This window comes from Grampus griseus (genome assembly GCF_964374135.1).
Source record: "Grampus griseus genome assembly, chromosome: 9".
Taxonomy (NCBI): domain Eukaryota; kingdom Metazoa; phylum Chordata; class Mammalia; order Artiodactyla; family Delphinidae; genus Grampus; species Grampus griseus.
Genome location: NC_139003.1, coordinates 76,223,478 through 76,247,994, shown reverse-complemented (window position 1 = coordinate 76,247,994; position 24,517 = coordinate 76,223,478). Strand labels below are relative to the sequence as shown.

At 39.5% G+C, this 24,517-nt stretch overlaps 1 protein-coding gene across 1 annotated transcript in view; it reads right to left on the bottom strand.

The window, feature by feature from the left end:
* ELAPOR2 (endosome-lysosome associated apoptosis and autophagy regulator family member 2) overlaps positions 1-24,517 on the bottom strand; it is a 73,410-nt gene that overhangs the window by 6,000 nt on the left and 42,893 nt on the right. The window contains exons 14-19 of the mRNA XM_082662424.1: positions 23,976-24,165; positions 22,601-22,697; positions 21,943-22,044; positions 12,911-13,037; positions 8,299-8,477; positions 7,129-7,294 (exon numbers count right to left, since the gene is read on the bottom strand). Of these exons, the coding sequence (XP_082518550.1) occupies positions 7,129-7,294; positions 8,299-8,477; positions 12,911-13,037; positions 21,943-22,044; positions 22,601-22,697; positions 23,976-24,165 (861 nt within the window). The remainder of the gene's footprint in view (positions 1-7,128; positions 7,295-8,298; positions 8,478-12,910; positions 13,038-21,942; positions 22,045-22,600; positions 22,698-23,975; positions 24,166-24,517) is intronic.

The following is a 24,517-nucleotide window of genomic DNA, read 5'->3' as shown; positions in this document are numbered from 1 at the left end:
ATCCACCCAAAGATGCAGTAAAAGGTCTCAGAGGTTTTGCAGCAGGTCCTCACCACAGTTACAGAGCCATGGCTTCCTCTGGGGGCTCTTTCTGAGATGAATTCCCATAGGAAAACTTAGTGAGGCAGTGACTACTGCTGGGGCTCTTGCTGCCCCAGATTGGGTTTATAAGGTGGAAGATGGTCACTAGAGAATGAGAAACTGACCCCAAAACATCTAGATAAGTTAGTATGGTCAGGCTCACCCCGGAAATGTCCCTTATCCTTTATACTTAAACCAGGCATTAACTTAAATATGACAATGGAGCAAGAAACGAGGTGAATTCCCTTTTAAAAAGACTCCAGTATGTGAGTCAAGCCCAAATCAACAAAAGAACATAAGACCCGCAGCCTTCAGCACAGTCAATCTGGCTGTGACTTCTGAGTCAAAAGGTCCCCAAAGGTGGACTAGATGATGGGAGGAATGATGCCCTTGCCGTTCAACACAGAACTCTGAATGGACCCAAAACACTGGCAGTCTGGTTGGCTCGTGAGCAGCTGCTGCAAAACAACAGCAAATGCAAAGCCCTGCTGCTGTCACAGAGACTCCCCTTCCCTCTTCACCTTTAACCCTTCCTTCCCCAACTATGCTGACTTTGCTGCCTTAAGGAGAAAGATGATTAGGAGAAGGACCAAGTTTTCCTGTCACCAAGAGTGACTGCAGACCATACACACCCATCTGAGACTGCAAGGGAGCCCGGGGAAGGGGAGGGACTCAAACATCTCTGACTCTGCTTGTTGCAGGCACCGAAGTCACCATCCTACCTGAACGTGTGAGAGGAAAAGGGCCTGAAAATTCAACTAATGGGGTTCAAGCTAGGTTAGCAGTGGGGGAGGGAAAATAACGTGACCTTGTGTGAAGGGTTCTGCGTCCCCATTCAAGATGCTGGTGCTGCGTTACATCTGAATCTGCAGTAGGAATTGCTGGTATGTGCTTGTTCTTCCTCATCTCATAGGCAGCAGAGGACAATCCCCTGGCCAAGAGCAGCCACGTGAAGAGAAGGGCTGCTCGGATACTTACCCCAAACGTTGCCAACTCATCTGCCGTGTGCAACAAACTTGTGAGGCAGAATGGCACACAAGCTCCTCTACCTTCTGATGCCTAAAGAAGGTATAGATGCCTATACATGATGTCCTGTTGGTGTCAAGTCAGACGTCTCAGTCTCAACAGCCTTGCCTGTGTTATCAGACCTGCCAGCAGAGACGGCTGATAAACCCTCACAAAATTCAGGGAGCTGCCAACTAAGTAAAGATTCTCGAGACTAGGTGGGCAGATGTGCAATGCTTTATCTTCCAGTCGAGAAAAAACAGCCCAGCACCTTACTGCACTCTGCTGTTGGACACAGTATGGTATCACTTGAGTAGTCTACTTGCTCTATCATATCAGCTAATCCACAAAATAGTATCTTTTGAGTTAGGCCCAAGCCAACAGGCTATATTATCAACTGCCCAGCAAGGTGAGTAATGCTCTCTACCTTGTGGCATCACAGCCCTAATGACCACTTTATGATACAATTCTTTGCGATTAATGATTTTGTCAATTGGAGACTGTGGCAGTGGGAAGCAGCCTTCCCCCGGAGGCATCCTTTGGGGTTTTAGACTCATCGCCTTGATGTGCCCACCATGTACATATAGCCCTCTTGAAAAAGCAGCTGTTAGCCTGTTACTGAGCTCTTGTCAAAACTGAATGCCATAACCACACACACTTTGGGACTCTACAGCCTGACAGTCCCACTCTTGGTAGGTCAACAAGGTGGGAAGCGTCCAGTAAGTCTCACTGGTCAAATATGAATGGTATAGTCAAGAATACAACTGGTCTGACCCAGCAACATCTCGGCCTCACATGCAAATACGGCAGCAGACTCTTTGAGAGAAAGGTTATCCCCTACTCCTCTGCCCCAAAGGAAGCCACTGGCTCTGTGGGGTCCTGGGTTCACCGAAGTTCTACGTCATGCCTGGGCCTGGTTCACGGATGTTTTCGTTGAGCTGAAACCCAATGGTGTCCGCCACCTGCTGCAGCTGTCCCATCTCAGCACAAGTATGCCTGAAAACCAACAAGATTGCTTGGCTCAGTGGCCAGAACCCAAAGCCCCTCTCACAGCTGTGGCCAATACTTCTTCTGATAAACCTTGTCATATTTCTACTTACTCTTGAGCTATTGCCAAGATTTAATAGCCATTGTCAACGAACTATTTGGTCTGCCATTTGGAAAATCACTTACTCTTCACCTCTCTCTGGGGCAACAAATCTGGAAACAACTCTTAGCTGTTGATCAAATCATCTGGGTCACTTAGGTAGATGCCCATCCTCTGAAAAGACCAAACAGAGTTAAGCACCTTATAGAGACTGCACCAGACAGATCGCCACAAACCCTACACAGCATGTGAATCCTGTCCAGCATGGCAATAAATCTGCCTTCACAGACTGAGCTCAGAGTGAAGGACTCTATTTTCCTGACGCAGAGGTTACCACAGCATGCAAGACTTGGGAGTCATACCAAGAGCTGACCAATATTTCCCTGACAATTGATTAAATCAGACCTTTGATCACCGCTTGGGGCTATCGGTGGTGCCTCATCACTGCTGACACCCATTCGGGTCACGGTGTTGCTGTTCCAGAGTGACTGGCCAACTCCAGTGACACCACCGTGGTCCTTGAAAAACATCTGTTTAATGTTTATGGTTTTATGGACCATTTGCAGCCTAACAGTGGTGTCCCTTTTTTTTTTTTTTTAAATCACAAAAGCTACCAGAAAAATGGACTGGGAGTAGAGGTATCCAGTGGACCTTCCACACTTCCTACCATTGAAAGGGATCATTGATCATCGGAATAGCCTTCTCAAAAACTGACTCAAAAAGATTTCTGCCTCTATCTCCCTCACCTCCTCCTGGTCCACACATCTTAGTAAGGCAGTTCAGTTACTAAATATGGCTATTTCCAGAAAAGGATTAAGAGATTATCTCCTCTTGGCTGCTTCATGGATAATTTTTAGTAAAAATAGATAATAAGTAAGAATATATCAATACAACCTACAGAAGATTATATACCCATATGAAAACCCAGGATTCTGCCCCGACCTCTACTGGCATGACGGGTCCTTATTTAACCCAACAGCAACCCCCAGGACGTCTGGTGGTAGCCCTGCCAGAGGGAGCCTAGAAGATTCAAATATAATTCTGGTTTAGCCACCTGTATTGTTTTGTTGGACTGTCATGATCCTAGATCAAAAGCATAATAACTACTTGGTTGACTACACAGCTCATTAAGACGCGTACCATCCCACATGGGCAAAGGTAGAAAACACACTAGGTCGCCACACGCATTTTTAAAAGCCCTTGACCTTCTTGCACCTGAATGTTTGGCAGCACAGAACTCCAGTAGGGTATGAGTAGAAATAAGGTGGGGCTTTAGCTACAGAAATGGGACAAACTGATCTGTACCAGTGGAAGATCAACAGTGCAGTCTGATAATAAGGCACCTAGGAAGGAGGTACCTTAGGCCCTGAGAGGTGCAAAGGATGAAGGGATACTAATGATTATTTGTTTTTCAAAGCCACCCTGTCACCTTCCTATGAAGGAAAACACCTTAGTGTTCCTCTCTCAAACTGTTGCAAGTGCCTTAAATTTAACTGACTACTGGGTCTACCAAATCCACCAGATGCTCAAACCACAATCTGGTTGCCATTCCCCTTAGGCTTACTGAAAATTCTATCAGAAACAGCAGGGATGATGCCAGCTTCTGCCCCCAAATAACAACGATCAACATGTCCATTCCCATTGCCATCACTCAATCATTCCATGGAGTGGACAAATACCACCCAGTCTGCGGCATGGACAAACAGGAAAAGCTGGACAAACTGCCCTCAAGCAGTCTCTCCAAAGACAAAGAAGAGACACAATTGTTTGACATGAATCGGGAACGCTAAGGTTTACAAGCCAGCAAGGAGGTCGCAGGCACCATCAACCAGTGCTGCCTAACTAAACAGGTCCCACTTGGTGTCCCTAACAACTGTAAATAATACTTTCCTTCCAGAGGCCCCACGTGTACCTCTAGGACTGTACTTTTTGTATAGAACCAGATGTTAACTTCTCTCCTAAAAACAGCACGGCTTGTACTTGTATTCTAGGAGTGGTCATAAGTGGTCATAATTCAACTGTTTATGAAAACATCCTCGATAGATCACTTAGCCCTTAGACAACTGCAAGGCTCTTTTCAGTATCAGCCTACCCTTGGTTCCTCAGAAGGGGTTCCTGGAGGGATAACTGACTTGTTATTCACACTCACCCCATGGGTAGTTATTCAATTAGCAAAGATGGAACGTAAAAAAGAATGAAATAATGCCACTTGTAGCAACATGGATGGAAATAAAGATTACATTACTAAATGAAGTCAGTCATAAAGAAAAAGACAAATGCCATATGATATCACTTATGTGGAATTCAAAATATGACACAAATGAACTTACCTACGAAACAGAAACAGACTCACAGACATAGAGAACAGACTTGTGGTTACAAAGGGGGAGGGGGAGTGGGGGAGGGACAGATTGGGAATTTGAGATTAGGAGATGCAAACTGTTACACTGATATATAGGATGAATAAACAATAAGGTCCTACTGTATAGCACAGAGAACTATATTCAATATTCTGTGATAAACCACACGGAAAAGAATATAAAAAAGAATACATATATGTATAACGGAATCACTTTGCTGCACACAGAAATTAACACAACATTGTAAATCAACTGTACTTCAATACATTTTTTTAAAAGAAAGAAAAGGCAGCACAAAATTTGTTTCTGACTCTAACTGAAGTAATCCATGACACCACTTCAGCCTTTGAAGGCATTCAGGTCAACATCAACCCACTGTCCATACATTGTTATGGACAATATAACTGCCTTATTCTTCCTCTCTGAGGGCCAAGACACGATCTGTACAGTCACTAAAATTCTTTGTGCCTGGACTGTCTTGTTGGATTGCCATCTTCCTAGACCAAAAGGACAATGACCACCTGGTGGAGGACACTGCTCACCAAGTTCCCCTACCATGGCCCAGGTAGACAAAAGTGGGAGATGTATAGGGTCTTTGTAAATTTTTGAAAATGTCCTTAACCCTCTTCCATCTGAATCGTATGGAGGAAAGATCTCAGTGCCAGTGGAAAGGTCTCAGGCTGAGTGGAAAGGTTAATACAGGGACCTAAAAAGAAAGCCACCTCCTTCTAAGGTGGACCGTGATGACTTACGGCATTTGTTTGGTTAGTTGAGTCTGAACCCTGGTATGATCCAGGTTAATAATACAGGTTGGCCTCGTCTTGCTGTTCGGTGTCTTGTTGGGAGTAGCTCTATTTTTTAAGTGCTATAGGAAGCAAACTGACCAGATTTGATTCCAGCCTCAGCCAGTCAGATTAATCAGAGTGAACAGTGGAATGGTGTACTAATGGGAAAGTTGCCGGAAGCCAAGATAGTGTAGGAAGGAGGTTTGGATCTGTTGGGAGACAGCTCCCCAATGGTTCTCTTGCATTTCTGCCTGTCTTATGAGTGAGACACTGACTTCCTTTTCCAGACTACCTTTTCAAAGGACCTAACCCTAATCCTAACCCTAACCCTTGCATTTCAACCCTTGTATAGAAAGCAGCCTTTGAAAATAAAGATATTGTGTCCTTCCATAGCAAAGGGCGGGCTTGCTTACAGTCTTAGAAATAGTATTTCCCTCTTGAGCAATGAACATGCATGCTACCTGTCCAGTACGATAACAACACTATCTCCCTTTGGAAGAAAGGACAGAGATGCTTGCTGTCCTTTCTAAAAGATTCAGGTTCCCAAAGCTTAAGGTTCCTTTCCTGTAAGGCACTGTGTGTACAAGCGTCATCTGCAGGACGTGGGGCTCTGCAACTCGTATAAATGCTGATGTTTCGGCTAGTGCTTCTGCTGTGAGTGTTCAACTGTCCTTTGTCTGTGATCAGAAGTCCCATGTCTTCTAAAGTATCCATGAAACCATGGAAGGCTCAGGTGTTAGCTTGCAAGGAGGGTAAAATCTCAGCTCTTGACAATCTCTGTACATTCACTGTCCCACAGCAACAGTATCCTCCCTGAACTACCATATTAAGAAAAATCAAAGAACCATTAGTATAAGGGGAATAGGGCTTATTTGTTTTATTTTCAAATGATCCCCTATGATATAGTTATGTGCCTAAATTAGGAAACGATTACTAAGACACTCTCAATAAATGCAATCTTTCACCACATGTCCTTCCTGCTGAAAATCCTTTGAAATGGGTTTTCTTTCTGGTTTCGTTCTGTCTTTATTCCTGCACAGGTAAACTGGTAATGTTTCATCTTTTAAGTCAATGGTGAAGAATGTCAATAAAATGTGTCTACAAATAATACTTAGGGCTTCATGCTATCTGTTTGGATACAGTAACCATTTCAAGGCCGACAGATGGGATGGCATCTGATAAGTAATATCTCAACATTTTATATAACTTTTATCTCCTGTGTATGAAAAAATCTTGTTGTCAAATAAAAAATATAAAATGAGATCTTTTATTTATCTAAAATTTTTGTTTTTTAATACTATAATACATAATCTTTGTGCAAATTCAAATATTATAAAACTGCCTTACTTCAAAGACTAAAGACACCCATTTATTCAAAATTCTCCAAAAGCAGCTATCATTAGTAGTTTCCTACTCAAATACTAATATAAATGTATATTTAACAGAAATGCAATAGTCTATGTGTTGTTTTCGCTTCATTTACCCTGGACCCACTGACATATCAGTACACACAGACATCTCAATCTTTAACACCTGCAGAGGTGCACAGCATCCCACTACTTTGATATACGGAAACTTCTTATCTAAGTCCTTACTGATGGTGTTTAACGTTGTTTCTACCTGGTTAGCCAACAAAAACAATGCTGCAGTGATTATTCTTGTATTTACAGCCTTCTGTACTTCCAAGAGTATTTCTACTGGATAAATACCCACCCTGAATGACAGGGTTTGCACGACTGCTACTGTTAGGTTAATATGGCCCCTTTATTTATAAATACACAGAAATACCAGGTTAAAATTCTGCTCTCACCTTTGTTGCCAAGGATTTGAGTTTTCCCAGTAGCGACTGTTTATTGGAATATACAACTTCCTCTTCATTATCTTCTCCTTCCATGATAGCACAGCTGTCTGCAGCTGGGAGTTCACACTCTTTTGAGTTTGTCGTCATCACTAATTTGGAATATTTGTACTCCAGTCTAAGTAGTGGCAAATAAATAAATAGATAAAGTGGCTGTTTAATATAAATTAATACTTATCTGGGGTGGTCATACACCAGCTAATTAAATCGTCGTGGAGTACAGCTGCTCCACCAACATAGTCCCTTCACCCATAGCCATAACACTATGTGTTCTCATTAATCTACTGTCTACACACCAATCGTTTCCAGAATTTCAGAGAAACAGTGCAATACAGTTAATGCTATCATACTTATTTTACAGTGATTCAAGTGTCCAATTATGAAAAACTTTTGAAAAACAAAGAGAAAATTCGAGGTCTGAATGCATGTTTTTCATTTATAAATATTTGGGAACTAATTTACTATGCAGTTTTCCAAAGTTTAGTTCGTAGGATGAGAATATTATACAGGCAAGTGATTTGGTCTTTATTATTTCTCCCTATCACTCATTCCTTTCTACTCCCCACCCCAGATATTACAACTGTGCCTACATAATACAGTAGAGAACTTTCACAGCCCAACTGACATGTAAATCATTTTAAAAGAGCCAAATCACATAATGTATCAATATACAATTGGAAGTTACACTCAATACTCAATTTCAGATTCTGAAAGTCCTGGAGTATACACTTAGTCTGTTTCTTTGCAAACATCTGCCCACAAGAAATTGAAAGAGAAAAGATGAGGCAAGAAGGCAGCATGATGTCATGAAAAGAAAAACAGACACACAGAGAAAATCTGCCTTCCTTTCTGAGCTTTGCTCCCATCTACCTGAGTAGCCAGGATCCTCTGTTCCTTGTTTTAGAAAAACAACGGATCTATTTCAATTACCTCTAATGTTCTCTGATCTCTCTGTCATCAGAACAACGGTCATTTCCATTTGCTTTCTTAAAGGCCTTTCCTATAACTCCTTCACTACGAGAAATGTCTTGTGTCTCTGAGAGAAAATGTTGCATATAATGATTAACTCTAAAAGATTCACAACAAAAGAGATTTCTCAGTTCTTATACAGAGGTTACTTACTTCTGATTCTTTTTCCAGAAGTAGCAAGTTAGAGCCACCAGCAAAACAGCTGTAAAAGCTCCCACACCTGCTCCCACTTTTAGCCAAAAGTCAACTGTTTCGCAGGTTGACAACTTTTTCTCAGGCAAAGAAATTCCTTTAATGCACCACTTAGGTTCATTCCACACGTATAAGGTTTCCTTTGAAAAAATGACATAAGAAATGAGATTTAGAAGGAGAAGCGTTTTGCTAACCGTTATTCACAGTAGGCAGAGAGCATTATTCGGCTTTCATCTAACCGAAGCTCCAAAGAGAGAGGAAAGGGATATAGAAGAGAGAGAATAAGGAAACGATGAATGAAAATGTAACAAGACCATGAATTGTCAGATCAGAAGGCTTGCTTCAAGCTGAGGAGGTTGAATAAAAAGGACTCCATCTGGATATATCATTGGAGCTATTTTCTTCAAATTTCTGATGAGTCCTGACTTCTTAAATCATGTTTTTAAATGAAAGCTTAGATTGTTTCATATAACTGACTGGAACGGGTTTCACCCACCCATCACGTAGGTCCATTTCCCCAAAAAGCCTCTCCGCTGAGTGAAAGAGCAGAGCCCGGACCCAGGACATGTAAGTGCAGCATGACCGGCAGGCTTTGGTGTGGGGCAGGCACACAGACTGCACGCCCCGCTTCCCCTGGCCAAAATAAGGAGGGTGTTATTCTGGGTCATCACTACCCACGTGAGGGACTCACTCTCGTCCTCCCAAAGCACATGACCCAATTTTGTTAGGGCAATGTTTTCAAACTGCTCCCTGCAATCAACTAGTAAATAGTAAAATCAATATACTGGGTCTCAACCAGCAATTTTTTTTTAAATAAACAAATAAGACAGATTAGAAACAAAAATCAGAGTATAGTGCATGGTTCCTTATGTATTTCAACATACACAATGACAGGTAGCAATTTGCATGATGATTATATCCAGTGACATTAAATGACACAAGGCATTACATTTTTTGCTCATCGTGCCTCCCGAAATTTTCTGGTGAATGACAGTCATTTATCAACACCCTAACAGAAGCCTAACACCATAACGTTTAATGTCACACACATGCACACACTTTTACAGTTGGTCCTGAAGTGAACGATGTGCAGAAGATTCCCATTTACTCTGAGTAAAAATTTCAACCAAGTTTTGGATAAGAACTTTTTAGAAAGGACATTAGTAATTGAAAAAAATTTTCGTGTAACATTTTCATGAAACTTAGTGTGAATAAATTATTTTTAAAATGGCTCGCATGATTTTTATAAGAAAGATGAGGAATGAGGAGGCAGGAGCAAGTTGAACTGCTGCCTCTTCATCTGAAGGACACTCCAACAAGAAAAACAGACTATGAAAGGATTTATATGGTTGTATCATATATGCCACACCCAATGCAAATGGCAAGCTGTAATGTCCAAGGACAGTCTTCTAAACAAACCATTAAAACTTCATAATTAAAAAGATACATACTTATAAACCCAGAATTGTTAACTTTTCCATAAGCTCCTCAAATTGTTAAAGAAAAAATAAATCAAGCTGTTGGCAGAATTTCTTAGTCATTCTATAACTTAGCCATTCTCTGAATCTCTTAGTCGTTCTATTAATTAGGAAGATTTATCCCTTCATTAGGCCATGTCTTTGGGAAACAAGAAAATGGCTGACACTGCGGGTGAAAAATTTCTTCTTCCAGCATGTAGGGATATTTTGCGAACAGGGTGAGATCAATTTGTTGATAAATTTTAAAACTTACCTCTCAGTGATAACACAGTTATCTCTTCAAATCGCTACTACTGTATAACATTTAGAAGTAATGCTTAGTACATACTTAGAACCTGGTATAGATTTTTGAGATCCATTTTGATAAGAGCTTTTATCACAAGTCATGTAGCTCTTTTAGTTTATACCAGCTGTATGTGGAGGACTTGTAGTGTGTAAATTTAACTTCACGTGCTTCTGGATTATATGTCTTTACAGAATTGGAAAAGCAGACTCTCAGTCAATATATAGTGCAAAACTGTAAAGAATGAAGCAGGCAATAGGATGGAAATGCAGAATTATTAAAGCAATTAAAAGATACTCTTCGCAATATTTTGCAATCATTGTTTTTTCCTATCTTGAGGCTTTGGCATCCAAAGAAATCCATGCTTGTTCACCGACATAATGGAAACTGCAGTGAAAGTTGTCATTCGTATTGAAAGCTCACCAAAGAGCAGACTTTTCGAAATATATTATTCAGAGATTGGAGGTGAACATACCCACTTACTGCATCAAACCCATTTGTTCGTTCTTGCAATGGAATACACTAAGGAAGGACATTTCATATTGTACGAGTTGAAGCTCGCTCTCATCTGGCAAATATTTTCAAAATTGACGTCTAAGTATTAACAGAAGGGCATATTTAACTGATTTTGGTATTTCTCAAAGTAGATTTGGAACTATGGGTGGGGTATGGGGGGAATTACATACCTCAACATGTCAAACACAACGAAGTGTTTCAAAAGGTATTATTCTTAAGGCAAAAACAGACATTTAAAAAGCATCACCTCGCAACTAACTGTTCCTAACATTCTTATAAGATGTTGAACTGAGGTTTTTCAATGAAGACAGCTTGAATGAGATAAAACTAGAGAAATTGTTGCCACCCCACTGTCTTAAACTTCTAATCACTACCTTCCAGAAGAGAAGTATTAACGAACGTTTGGATAGAAGGTCATTTAGCTTTTCAAAACTCCTGAGTTAAACTTGGTGGCCAAAGAAGGGAATGCACCTTTTATTTTTGATTTACTCTTAAAAAAAGGATTATAAGATAGTAAGTTTAGCATAATTTTAGAGAAAAGATAAATTTCCACCGTAAAGCATAAAAAAAGGTGTCAGTATTATTAGGAGGATTAAAAGGAAACCATTTTTTTTGTGAGGCTGGAATTTTTATCCTTAACCCCCTTAAAACTGTTGAAAAGAACCTGGCTCAACCGTGCCCTCAATGTGTGAGCAGTGTTGTATCTGTGGGCTCTGAGCCAGAATGAGCTATCTACAGGTAAGCACACTTAACTGAATTAAACATTTCCTAATTTTCTGATTAGTTTGTCTATGTGGAGACTTCTCTGTTTTGTATTAAAGTATTAATAAAAACATTTTATATTGTTATCCCTATACTTTATCATAAAATATGAAAATAAGTATTGCTCCATAAAACAATTTTATTTTTAGGCATATCTCTATGTGTCTGAGTTTGTGTTTGTGTACTAGGCTTCATGTACAATGTCTTTCTTACTACAGGTTCACTGTCATTCAAGTATGAAAAATACCAATGTAGAGAACAGTTCTCAATGTTTTTTTTTTATTCTTAAAGGTAGACTGCTTCCAAATACGCTGAATGTATGGCTTTGGGTGAGGACATTCAGATTTTTTCTCCCTCTTCAACCCTCCAACCTGCCAACTATTAGCTCCTTAAGACTTTCCTGGAAAGAACAGCTCCCCTGTTCGATTCCCTTACCCAGTGAGCACCCTCGCATCATTCCATGCTGACCCGAAAGTCAGTCCTATCCCATCTACCTTCTAGATCTCAGAAATCCCACTGGAATCTCTGATCCTCTGATGCCCATTCTCCAGTAGGGTCCCCACCACTGGTACTGATTTATCCTCTCATCTGTGCTTCTTCAATGTCATTTCAATGGAATTTGGAGAGAGTGAAGTGGTAAGTCATCTTCAAAGAGGTAAAGCTTGGGTTTTTATATGGTACTAGTCAAAGCTGGTGCAGGGAAGTGGGTACTCTCAAACACTATTAGTAGAAAAGCAAATTGATGCAACCAAAGCAATTTAGTAACACGTCTCAAGAACCTTAAAAATGTCCCATCTCCTCGAATCCAGTTAATCCCTTTCCAGTAATAAACTCTAAGGAAATAATCAAATGTCTAACAAAGATGTTCATTACAGTCTTATTTACAAAAAGATGGTTTTCAATTTTTTCTTAAATGTCCAACAGGGGAATTATTAAATCCCAAATTGCATATATAATAGCACATTTTTCAATAACTAAAAGTCATGTTTTTTAAAAAAAATTTAATGACAAGGGAAGTGTATTAAAGGCATAATGGAAACAAAAAAATACAGAGAAGAGAATCTCAACTTTACTTTAAAAAACAAGTAAGCAAACGAAGGACTGCAGAGGAAATAGAGAGTAGGATCTTGATTTACATATATGTGGGAGGGGTGCACGTGAGATTCACTCTTTATGTATGCTTCTTATGGAGAGTCAGTTACATCATCCTCATCTTAATTATACCTATAACTGCGTTATATAAACCAAATTTGGGTTTAATTATATCATTTCCTTATACTCTGGGTAAATATCCATAGTCTAGAGCTCCCTTGCTATAGTTCATTTTCCCCAATTCCAGTACACATCTTCAGCTACCTCAACATATGGGAGTCTAGGTATCAAACTTGATTTTAAATACATATTAATATCTCATTAAGTTAACTATAAGCTTCAGCCATGCTACTGAATCTCAGTTTCTATGGTGTAAGCAATGCTGGACTAAACAATTATATTTTCAATGACACAGTTCTGCTTAGATAGGTTTGCCTCTTACCTGAAATCCCCTCTTACAGGCACCCTCAATCTCATGGAAGTCATGCTCTGTGCACAGAGGGCAAGCTTCAGCACTCTCCCACAGGAAATAGAATGTACATCCGTCACAGGTACCTGCTGGACACTTGCTGAAATAAAACAGGAAAAACAACAAAACCAACAGCTTTTGTAACACCTTCAATTGAGTCCAATCAACATCTGAATGCATGCTGCATACATACTGGGAAGCAATGCCTGGATGCTGAGGAAACACATGAAAAATAATCGAAAGGAGACAAAAACCACAACAAAATACCACTTTGTACCAACCAAGATGGTTAGCATAAAAACAACAGATATTAACAAGTGTTGTGAGGATGTGGGGAAATTGGAACCTTCACACACTGCTGATGGGAATATAAAACGGTGCAGCCTTGGGAGAATCTGGCAGTTCCACACACAATTAAACACAATTACCATACGATCCAGCAATTCCACTCCTAGGTAAATATCCAAGAGAAATGAAAATACTATGTCCATACAAAAAAACGTGTATATGAATGTTCATAACAGCATTATTCATAATATCCAAAAGGTAGAAACAACCCAAATGTCTACCAGCAGATGAATGGATGAACAAAATGTGGTATATCCATACAATGAAATATTACTGAGCCATGAAAAGGAATGCAGTACTGATACATGCCCCAACTTGGATGAACTTCAAAAATGTTATGCTTAGTGACTGAAGCCAACCAAAAATTCCACGTATTGTATGATGTTATTCAGATGAAAGTCCATAACAGGGAACTAGACTTCAACATTTGGAAGTAGGTTAGTGGTTGCTCAGGATCAGGAAAGGGGCTAAGATTTAGAGAGGTAATAGCTAAAGGGTATGGGATTTCTTTGTGAAGTGATGAAAAATTTCTAGAATTGGCTATGGTGATGCTTGCACATATCTGAATATACAATAACCACTGAACAGTACGCTTTAAATGAGTGAATTTTAATGGTCTGTGAATTATATCTCTATAAAGCTGGGGGGGGTTAATTTAAAGAAACAGGTACAGATAATGACCCCCCCCCCAAAAAAAAAAAAAAGCTGCCGGAAAGTTTCTTGGTGAATCCTTACTGACTGAAGCAAGAAACTATTTGGAAAGATTCTAACGGGAATGACTATTTTGTTCATGAATCCATTAAAACCAGGGGAATACTGTTCCCTTAGTTTGCCTACTGCACTTCCCCTAAGTCAAGCTGTGTAAATACTGGGCATTGCCCTGAAAACCTCCTTCAGACCTCAGCTGGTGCAGAGTAGAGGTGTCCTGAAACAACTAATAGCAAAAAGATAGACACACAATAATAGAGAGAATCCAAAAAACATCCCTTTTTAAGTTTTCATTTCAAATGCCTTTCTGATGATACAGCACCCAAACCTTTAATTTTCAGTCTACCAGAAAGGTAAAATTTCATACTGTCAGTTAACTAAATATATTCTAAGGTACCCTAATATGAACATTGAAACAAATTTACATGCCTGAAAATTTATGCATTTTCACATGTCTATCTTTCTGAAGTGTCCGTGTACTGCAGACTAAGTGGACATGGGTGGGAGGTAAACAAAAGCAATGTTCTGTACAACATACTTCAGAAACAGAGACCCAGATTGTCAAAACTAAGAACAATGGCGAAGAGCAACTCTTTGGAAAAATGACTTGACTCTCTTAACTGCCTTAATTTCTCTGTTTGTAAAAAGAGAGTAATAAATATATTCAGACTAAGAAGCAAAGAGAGATTTTTTTTAAAGGAAAGTACAACAGATGAAAACCATGCCACTTAAAAAATTATTCCTACCCTCTACCTTCCAGATCAGTAAAAGCAACTCAAAGTTGCTCTTTTGAAAAAGATTGTGTAATCAATGAGAAAAATTCTTCAAGAATGCCTTATTTGCATAACAATGCTTTGCAACTTTCAAAATAATTACACTTTTCTGATCATTTAGCCAAAATCACCAATAGGCTTTCCAGCTCAAGTCTTTCCTCCCTGAATTATTTTCTATTTTATTTTTCCAACACAGAAAAACTTTAAAAGGAGAAAAAACTGTTTATATCGGAAAGATGAAAGAGTAAGTATGCTAAAGGTTGAGAAAAAAGAACTCAACAAATGAAAAAAAGGAGAAAATTAATCAAACTGGCAAAAAGCTCTACAGAGAAGACTTGGGTTACGATTCTAACTGGACTTTCAAATGATTCTGTGTTTTCCCGTAAGTGATTCAACCTCCCTCCCCACCGTATCACTTTTATAATTTGTCAAAAGCAGAATGTCTGCTATACTGCATTCATAGGGTGGTTATAAAGGATAAAATGAGAGAACAATTTGGTAAAGTTTAAAGCGCTGCAAAATATAAAAGACCATTAACAATGCATATCACTTTCTAAAGAACTGGTAGAGCCAAAGAAACAAACAAAAATCAAGATGTTAATATAATTTATAAAGCTGCCATTAGATGTCAAAATACTACAATGATTCAGTGCCTTTCCTTGGCAGACTTCACTTTTTAAAAGAAACTCTTAGGTTAAAAGCAGTTTAGTTTAGAATCAATTCTTTAATTCTTTTAACTCAATCAATCATTTAAAATGTGGAATATACAAATTTGATTCTTTGTTATAAACCTAATTGTCACTGTTTGAATCAGGCCTTCCCTGGGAAGTAACAAGAATGTATGAAGCAGTAATCATTTCAATAGTGCTTACATATATAAACGAAAACAGAAAAAGAGATAAAAGAAAAAAAGTAGTAAGATAGATAAATCTTTTATTGCCAGATATGTGAAATACCTTTCCCCTTGCTGACCTGTGTCACCACCATCTTCTCCTCCCAACCAGCTTTTCACAGGTGTCGCTAATTGTGCTTTGACATAACTTTTGCTCTAGGTGACCACCACAGAAACCAATGAGTACACGTTCAAAGAAACGAGACAAAGTTTGTACAGTCTGGCATCCCCTGGCACAGGCAATGCTCTCTGACCTCCTGGTGACTCCTTTTGGCTTTGGTATCTCAGGAAGCTCAGGCTTTCTCTGCCAAGGATGCCTTGTCATTGGCAGAAACCCTTCTTGTGTAGGGTCCATAAAACACCATTGCATCTTGCTCTAATTTTGTTTGCCCTAAGGCTGAAGAGCATCAATCACTTATGACAGAGTTTGAACACAAGATATTTTGACCTAGGAGTCTTAGATCTATAAAATTTTACCCGTGTCCTGCAAAAATCTCCCTTTCTACAGGTTCTACCCCTGGTTAACTCGCAAAAGCCAGCATCTGATGAAGACATGGACAAATTATATTTACTGACACTACCTAGTCCCTTATTTTAAAAAATTTTTAAAAACAGTTTTATTGAGATATAGTTCAAATAGCATACAATTCACGATATAAAAGTGTACAATTCAATGGGTTTTAATATAGTCACTATATGTGCAACCATCACAGTCCATTTTTAAATATCTTCAAAATGAAAATTCTTTATCCATTCATTTGTGGATGGATATTTAGGTTGGATAGCATACTTGGCTACTGTAAACAATATTACCATAAAACATTAGGGTGTAGGTATCTTTTTGAATTAGTATTTTTATTTTCTTCGGATATATATCCAGGAGTGGAACTGCTGGATCATATGGTAATTCTATTCTTAGTTTCTTGAAGAACCTCCGTAATGTTCTCCACAGTGGCTGCATCCATTTACATTCCCACCAACAGCATACCAGGGTTTCCTCTTCTCCATTCTTGCCAACATTTATTCGTGATTTTGTTAATGATGGCCACTCTGACTGGTGTGAGGTGATATCTCACTGTAGTTTTGATTTGCATTTCTCAAATAGTTAGCCATGTTGGGCATTTTCCCTGTGCCTGTTGGCCATCTATATGACTTCTTTAGAAAAAAATGTCTATACAGGTCTTCTGTCAACTTTTAAATTAGTGGGTTTTTTTTATATTGAGTTATATGAGCTGTTCATATATTTGGGAGGTTAACCCCTTATCAGGCGTATCACTTGCCAATATTTTCTCCCAGTTAGCAGGCTACCTTTTCATTTTGCTGATGGTTTCCTTGGCTGTGTCAGGCCCCAGGGCTGGGGTGTTCACTACGTGGCTCAAATGGCTCACTCCTCAGGGAGGATCTCCAAGCCTGTGACGTCTCCCTCCTCTTCTGTGTCCCCTCCTAGGGGCACAGGTCCCGACCTGATCGCTTCTCTTCCCTTCCTACTCGACTCCACGTGGATCTTTCTCTACAGTCCTGGTCACAGACGACCCCTCCTGCCAGTCTCCAGTTTGTTTTCGGCGAGAACTGCCCCATATGTAGATGGGGTTTTTTTGTTTTGTTTTGTTTTTGTTTTTTTGCGGTATGCGGGCCTCTCACCGTTGTGGCCTGTCCCGTTGCGGAGCACAGGCTCCAGACACGCAGGCTCAGCGGCCATGGCTCACGGGCCCAGCCGCTCCGTGGCATGTGGGATCTTCCCGGACCGGGGCACGAACCCGTGTCCCCTGCATCGGCGGGCGGACTCTCAACCACTGCGCCACCAGGGAAGCCCTATCCTCTGGCTTTTAATAACTTAAAATGAATAGACAACTGTTTTGGCTTTAACAGTCCTTCCCCAAATACCAACAAAAACACTAGCATCCAATAGATCCAGCGACTTTGATAGAGAGACTCTAAACCAGAGCCTGTGAAGAAACCCCTGGTGTGCTCGACCTCTGAACACTATCAGGACAGAAGTGTGAAGCACCCCTTTTGTGAGAGACAATCTCCTCAGACAATCTCCTACACGTATAATGAAAATGAATTTGGATTTTGAAGGAGGTTTTCACAAAACGATTTTGGATTTATTTATCAACTATCCAAGCGATTAAATATGGTCCTAAGTTGTAAGAAAGAGAGGAGGAAGATTTTCCTCTAACTCAGAACGTTAATAAAGACGACCCTGTTTGAGGAAAGATGAGTCATTAAAAAGACGGCACCAAACACTGGCAGATCAGTTGAGCTGTCCCCCGGATAAATGTGCTACTTGCCCCTGTTTAATGTGCTTCTTTGCAAATCTCTGTCTATAAGGGATAGGGGGAAATGACACGATGAAAGCACGATGGCATGAAGAGAACAACAGACACAGTCAAGAAATCATTCCATCTTGACTGCGCCACTCTATAGCTATGGGTCCTCGGTGTTTGCTACTGTATCAAGTAAATGGGTTTGACTGAAGGATCTCTAATGGGCTATGACATCTCCATTACCAGAGTAAACATGGTTCCCTCTACCTGTTTTCGAATAAGGCTTTTTAAAAACTTTTTCAAACCGTTATAAAACTTTGCTGTTAAAACTAACAGCAATTTCTCATGTTTTTGAAAGAGCACTTTGGACACGTGCTTAGGTCTAAATTTTTCCTAATGAAAGGAGAATCCCGGATTCCTCTAACCATGCAGGATCATGATTAGGGCTTTGGAAAGCCTTTTAGGCAGAAGCTGGAGAGGCATCTATTTACGGATATTAGTGGTCGATCGTGCTCGCAATTTTTTCTTTGGCCAAAGTACAAACTGCAGTAGAGAATCTCAAAAGTCCACTCCAACTCTGATTTCCTCTGCCACAGACATCATGCTGTTAAGTTTAATTGAAAACGTCTCACACCCTCCAGATACTTTGTGGAATTAGAAACCAACTGCATTTGCCAGACCAAACAGACAGGCTGTTGTTTCCAACTGCTGTTTAGTAGGCGGCCCAGGATATTTGCCACTCCTTCTGCACTGCATGGGAGATGCACGGAGAACACAGTTCCCCTCTTCTCCTGCCCCTTTCACTTTCTGTAAAGACATTCTCATTGATATTTTCCCTGGTCACCAAGATACAGAGCCCCGGCCAACATTACTACTGCCAAAGTCGCCTTTGCCTGGTTTGCCAAGATTCTTGGCCAAGAGAGAATTCCAGGGGATGGCATCCCTTCCCAACTGCCAAGGACTCCCTATAGTGACTTCCTGGTCAGCATATGAGACTTCTGCAAGGCAACTGCCTGCTTAGCACCTTTCTTTCTCTCCTGGAGAACTTAAAGCTCAAATAAGAAAAATGCAAATTAAGTCCTCTTCAAAAGTAACCTAAGTAAATTCGGCTCTGTTAACATTTCTGTTAGTAGGAAATCTTTATTCAGCCCTACAGCTTAAAGAAAAAAAAATGCTAATTATTTCCGGACAAGCTGCTGTTTCTCATGTTCTGATCTTGGTCCCAGAGCTCCCCCTCGTGCCCTGATGGAAATCGATTCAAGAAAGAATGAAAAAAGTGAGAGAGAGGCATGGACATATATACACTACCAAATGTAAAATAGCTAGCTAGTGAGAAGCAGCCGCATAGAACAGGGAGATCAGCTCGGTGCTTTGTGGCCACCTAGAGGGGTGGGATAGGGAGGGTGGGAGGGAGGGAGACGCAAGAGGGAGGAGATGTGGGAACATATGTATATGTATAGCTGATTCATTTTGTTATGAAGCAGAAACTAACACACCATTGTAAAGCAATTATACCCCAATAAAGATGTTCGAAAAAAAAAAAGAAAGAACGAAAGGCCAGCACATTTAGGTTGTGGGGTTGAAAGCATTCCCTAGAGACGTGGTCCTCAGACTTCAGTGTGCGTCATAATTATAAACAGAGCTTCATCAAAATATGGGTGAAGGCATCCACCCTGTAGACCACGACGTTTTAATTTAGCTTTTCAGAAAACTAAAATGCAAAACAACATGTGAGAATCTGTGTCAGAAAACAAAAAAGTCAAATCTCCAAAATGGGAGTTAAGACCAATGGTTCTCAAATTTTAATATGTATCAGAATTGTCTTGTGTTTTTATAAATATTCCTGTTCCAAACACTCGGAAATTAGGTTTCAGGGAAGGCCTAGAAATCAGTTTTAAAATAGACACCCCACTCTGATGCTTTTGCAAAAATGTTCCTATAAAAGGGTTTCATCTTCAAGGAATTCATGGAAAAGACTGACAAGTACAGGTTTCTGGTAACTGACTATACTGCTGAACTGAATGAGTAAGCATTTTCAGAACTCTAATGGAAAACTGATGAATTCATAAAAGTGCTAACAGAAGATCGAGATTAAGAATAATTAATTACATGGGATCATAAACGTGCTAACAAAAGATCAAGATGAAAAAAAATTAATTACACGGGACTGAGCGAACTGATGAGGATGATTATAATTTTTGTGACTTTCTGTTTGAACCAAAAAAATGTGAGCTAAAGTATTAAAATGATTGATTGCTTTAAATAAATAAATAAATAAGAATAAATTTTAAAATTAAAAAAAAAGATAGACACCCCAAGGTATTCTGCTGCATATGATCTTGGGAAACCCTTGCAAAGACAGTCAAGTAGAAAACACTGCCTGAGGTCAAAGGAGGAACTTAACTTTTCCTCTCCTCACAGGGAAAATAATTAGTTTCTAGATGCCACCATTTAACATCATGAGACTATGACTTTCTTATTACGTTAAAACATCAGAATCCACCTTGGGAGAGTTAGAGTGATACATTTTCTAAAGGACAGAGTTAGTCTTCAGTAACATTATCTGCTTAAGTCATAGAGGCTCCTGGAGGAGGCTTCAGAAGTCATCCAGGTGGACTCCAGAGAAGTGAGTTGCTAAGTCTGAGAAAGGACCTCAGAAGTGCTATAGTAAGTAAAACAAACCTCTGAACTTGAAGTCACATGGTGGGATATCAGAGGATAGTGAAAGAATCTCTGGATACGCCTTCTCATAAAGAAAGTGTGCTTGCTGCCTCAACTCCAGCGTGAACACTGGCACAGGGATCCTCCACCACACGATGCCCTTGAGCACCAGACTCCCTCTGTTTCTTTCACTGATGTCCATTACCTTTTATTATGTATTGCGCTCATCACATTCTTCTCTCACCTTGAAAAGGTGAGGAGAAAAATTAATACATACATCTACGAGAACCAGAGTAACAGCGCTGGTAAGAGGTGAATGCTAGTATGCCTTTATGCATAGAAATGAGCCCAAAATACTATGTTATCACTGTAATTATTTTTAAGATGCCCAAGTAACTGGAGCAATGCTTAGACCACTGATTTCCAATCCTGATGTAACATACGCAGGATAGCTTAAAATCTCACAAGAGGTTACCGTGAAACTATCAAAAACAAAATTAAGTCAATCATTTTTTTAAAGATAAATTTTTGCTAGCTTGATGGAGAAAAATGTGCAAATCAAATTATAATCCAAAGGTACCTTAACCCTAAAAAGATTAGAAATAATCTACATACTAAACAATGAATAACTATAAAAAATAAAAATCAGGAGACATTTAAGCTTCACTCATGCCATGAAAACAGTCTTTAAGTTTACAGTTTTGAGTCCATGAAACTGCTTCTTTTCTCCTACTGGTTCCACCCAAAGTGGCTGTATTAATCAGATCTAGACTGTTGCCTCGTTGCCAATCAGTTAAATGAACTGTGTTACGTATTGTAAAGGTCAGACTCTACCTTGGTGATTTCGCCACCAGTGATCAGAAAACTGAGGAGTTGGAAATGCATCTAACCTGACCCTCAGCCCCTTATAGAGAAAGAAACTACGGCACACAGGTTAGACGGCTTAATCTCAAATCTAGATTCTAGATCGCCCAGATGGTCCCTTGCTGGGGAAGAACTGTAATCCAGGGAAGTTCCTAATCCAGCTCTCAAGAAAGTAGAGGCTAGATAGTTAAGACTCAATCCAAGGATACAAACAATATAGTTATATATTACTTAAATAATTTTCAAGACAATTAGACACTCAGGCAAACCAGAGGAGAATATGTCATTGAGGAGACTGGGAAGTGCTGAGATTGGCAAGGGCCTATACCTCTCTACAGGCACCCAGCACGTCTGTACAACAAAAATCTACAGATTCTTTGTTCCCTTTCTGCTTTATATCCATAGAGAACGTGTTTTCAAACAGTAAGATTCTGGAGAGCTTTTCTTCCTAATAAATACAAATATGGAAGAATCATACAGAAATAAGACTACCTGGGTACTGAAATGGTTCCAGCTCCCGGTTTAGCAGGATTACACCTCATTTTCACAGCAGTTGATCGGCCTTTAACACAAGAGGTTGTAGTTGTAGAAGACCTATTGGAAGAGAAATGCTATTTCACAAAACATATATGACACACATTTCAAAGACAAAAATATCCTGTGTGTAATTGCTCCTATGCTCTATGAATAAACGAAAAAATGTATCCAAGTTCACTAATTTAGAATTTTAATACATACTGAGTTCATTTACTTTCACTGACTATGAAAAGCTGACTGCTCCCCAGGTAAAGTCATACGCTATCATCAAAGGATTTAAAGCTATTGTAATTATAATCAAAATTAGAAGCAAAAGAATTTTTTAAGAGATTAGAGGTCATAGCGACTTAGGCTGGTGTTTTGATGTGTGAATTACAATTACTGCCTAGACAATGAAGTAGAGTCTCTTTATTGCCTAATTTAGAAGATTATGTATATGAGAAAAATGACATAATGCTTTCTACATATTCCCCGTTTCCTATTTTTTTACTAAGTCTTTCACTTACGAACCAATTACTGACTACCTATTAGGTATAAGCTACCATGCTAGGCACCCTGAAGTGATGTCCTTATGATTAAGAAAACAGTCAAGAGAAGCAGCGTGTTCACTCACTTATAAAAGAAATGCACATCTGGTATTTGGCTTGGTGAAACTGGGAACATATCTTCTTTTATATTAATATTTTGCAATGTGGTTTCAACAGTCACTCCTAGACAAGAATAAAAAAGAAACTATTAAGCAATATGGGAAAATTAGGCTTATTTAGTCTCTGTATATCTAAATAGAAAATAACTTTACTTTGATGCTGTCATTTTACCAGAAATATCCTCTTAAATTAATGCATTCTTGGTAAGAACAATAAACGTTACAAAGTTTCCAGAATAGAAAATAAAAGATTCTACTCCCTAGTTTTGCAATTTTGCTTAAGTCACTTTACTTCCCTGATTCTTATGTCTTGAATTTGTAAAACGCATGCAATAATTTAGATGATCTCCACCGTCCCTTCTAGTTCGAACATTTCAACAATCTACTATTATCATTCTCAGCCTCCTGTGAGTTGTGTCAAACGAGCTGGGCTACTTTGCTAATGCAGCTTTTCATTCATTCACATTCATTATAGACACAAGTGCCAAAACAAAATTTTTTGTGCCCTAATAATTTCCAGAAAAAAACTCCAAAATTTGTTTAATCTAGGAGTAAGGCATTCCCCACCCATCCACCCCAGGCAAAATGATAGCAGAGCCAAAATGCAAGCAATTACAGCAACCTTTGTTCTAACAGAGTTCTGATGCTGAGCACAAACTAAGTACCTGTCCTTGGTGCTGAAAATTATAGCTAGATTCCCCTGGAGTCTCTCACGATGGTTCTCAAATCTGGCTGCAGATTAGAATCATCTAAGAAGCTTGTTACATTGTTAGATTATCATATGCCTTGTTAGATCCCTAATCCCTACCCCAGATATTTTAATGAACTTGATCCTTAGGAATTACTAATTAGGGACCTGAATTATTCTTAAAGCTTCCCTAAACTTTCTAGACCGGAAAGACTGGAGGGACAGATGGGGAATAAAACTCAGCACATTCCCTCCTGCTGTTTGTCACCAGATTACTTCCGGTATGAGAAGAGATGATGAAAACTGGCGGCAGATATTATGATTCAGGTTTATACTGTGTTTGTTTACTCTTCTTTTGTTCACAGTTTTGGGAGTTTATTATTATTTTGCTTAGAGAATCTGATGAAAGGCACAGACTCTCAGAAAACAACATATCACACAAGTTAATACCTAAATTCAGAAGCTTCTTGTATTCCCTGAGAACAATCAAAAGATCTCACTTGCAGGGGCTTTTTAACCATGTTATAAAGTGATGGTTTAGAATTACCTGTAGGTTTTAATCATTGATGGTAAGCACCAGTGCAATGACAAGTTATCAGTACCATAATTTTAGAACAAATGCATGCACGCATATACGAACCAAATTAAACTTACCTAAAAATACATCTGCCAGAATGATGGATTGTGACGATAAGGCTGCTCGGAAGCCCTTACTTTCAGAAGGAATAATAGTTGACTGACATACAAATGCTCCCACCAAGTTCGTGTAATCATCTGACCCTGCCACCATTTCCTTTACTGTGAAGTCTGTTATATTGTTGGTGCAGAGAGCCAACTTCTTCCCCTAGGAAAATAAAGTCATAAAGAGGTTCACTGAAGGTCAGTCTCTAAACTGGATCTCACCTAGCTAGTGATTCTAGCAGAGCATTGGCTCTCTCCTCACCACAATTCTGGTTTAATTGATCGGGTGTGGGCCCAGGCACCAGTACTTTTTAAAAGCTCTTGAGACAATTCCAATGTTCAACCAGGCTTGAGAGTCCCTGAAGTTATAATGAATACAGTAATTCAAGGCTGCACTGCTGCCCCAACTACAAGCATCATTTGTGCTGGATGAAAGCCACCTGACTTAAGGAAATATAAGTCATCTGTGAAATCCTCAATTCTTAGGACAACAATGTGCATAAAGGAACCAGAAA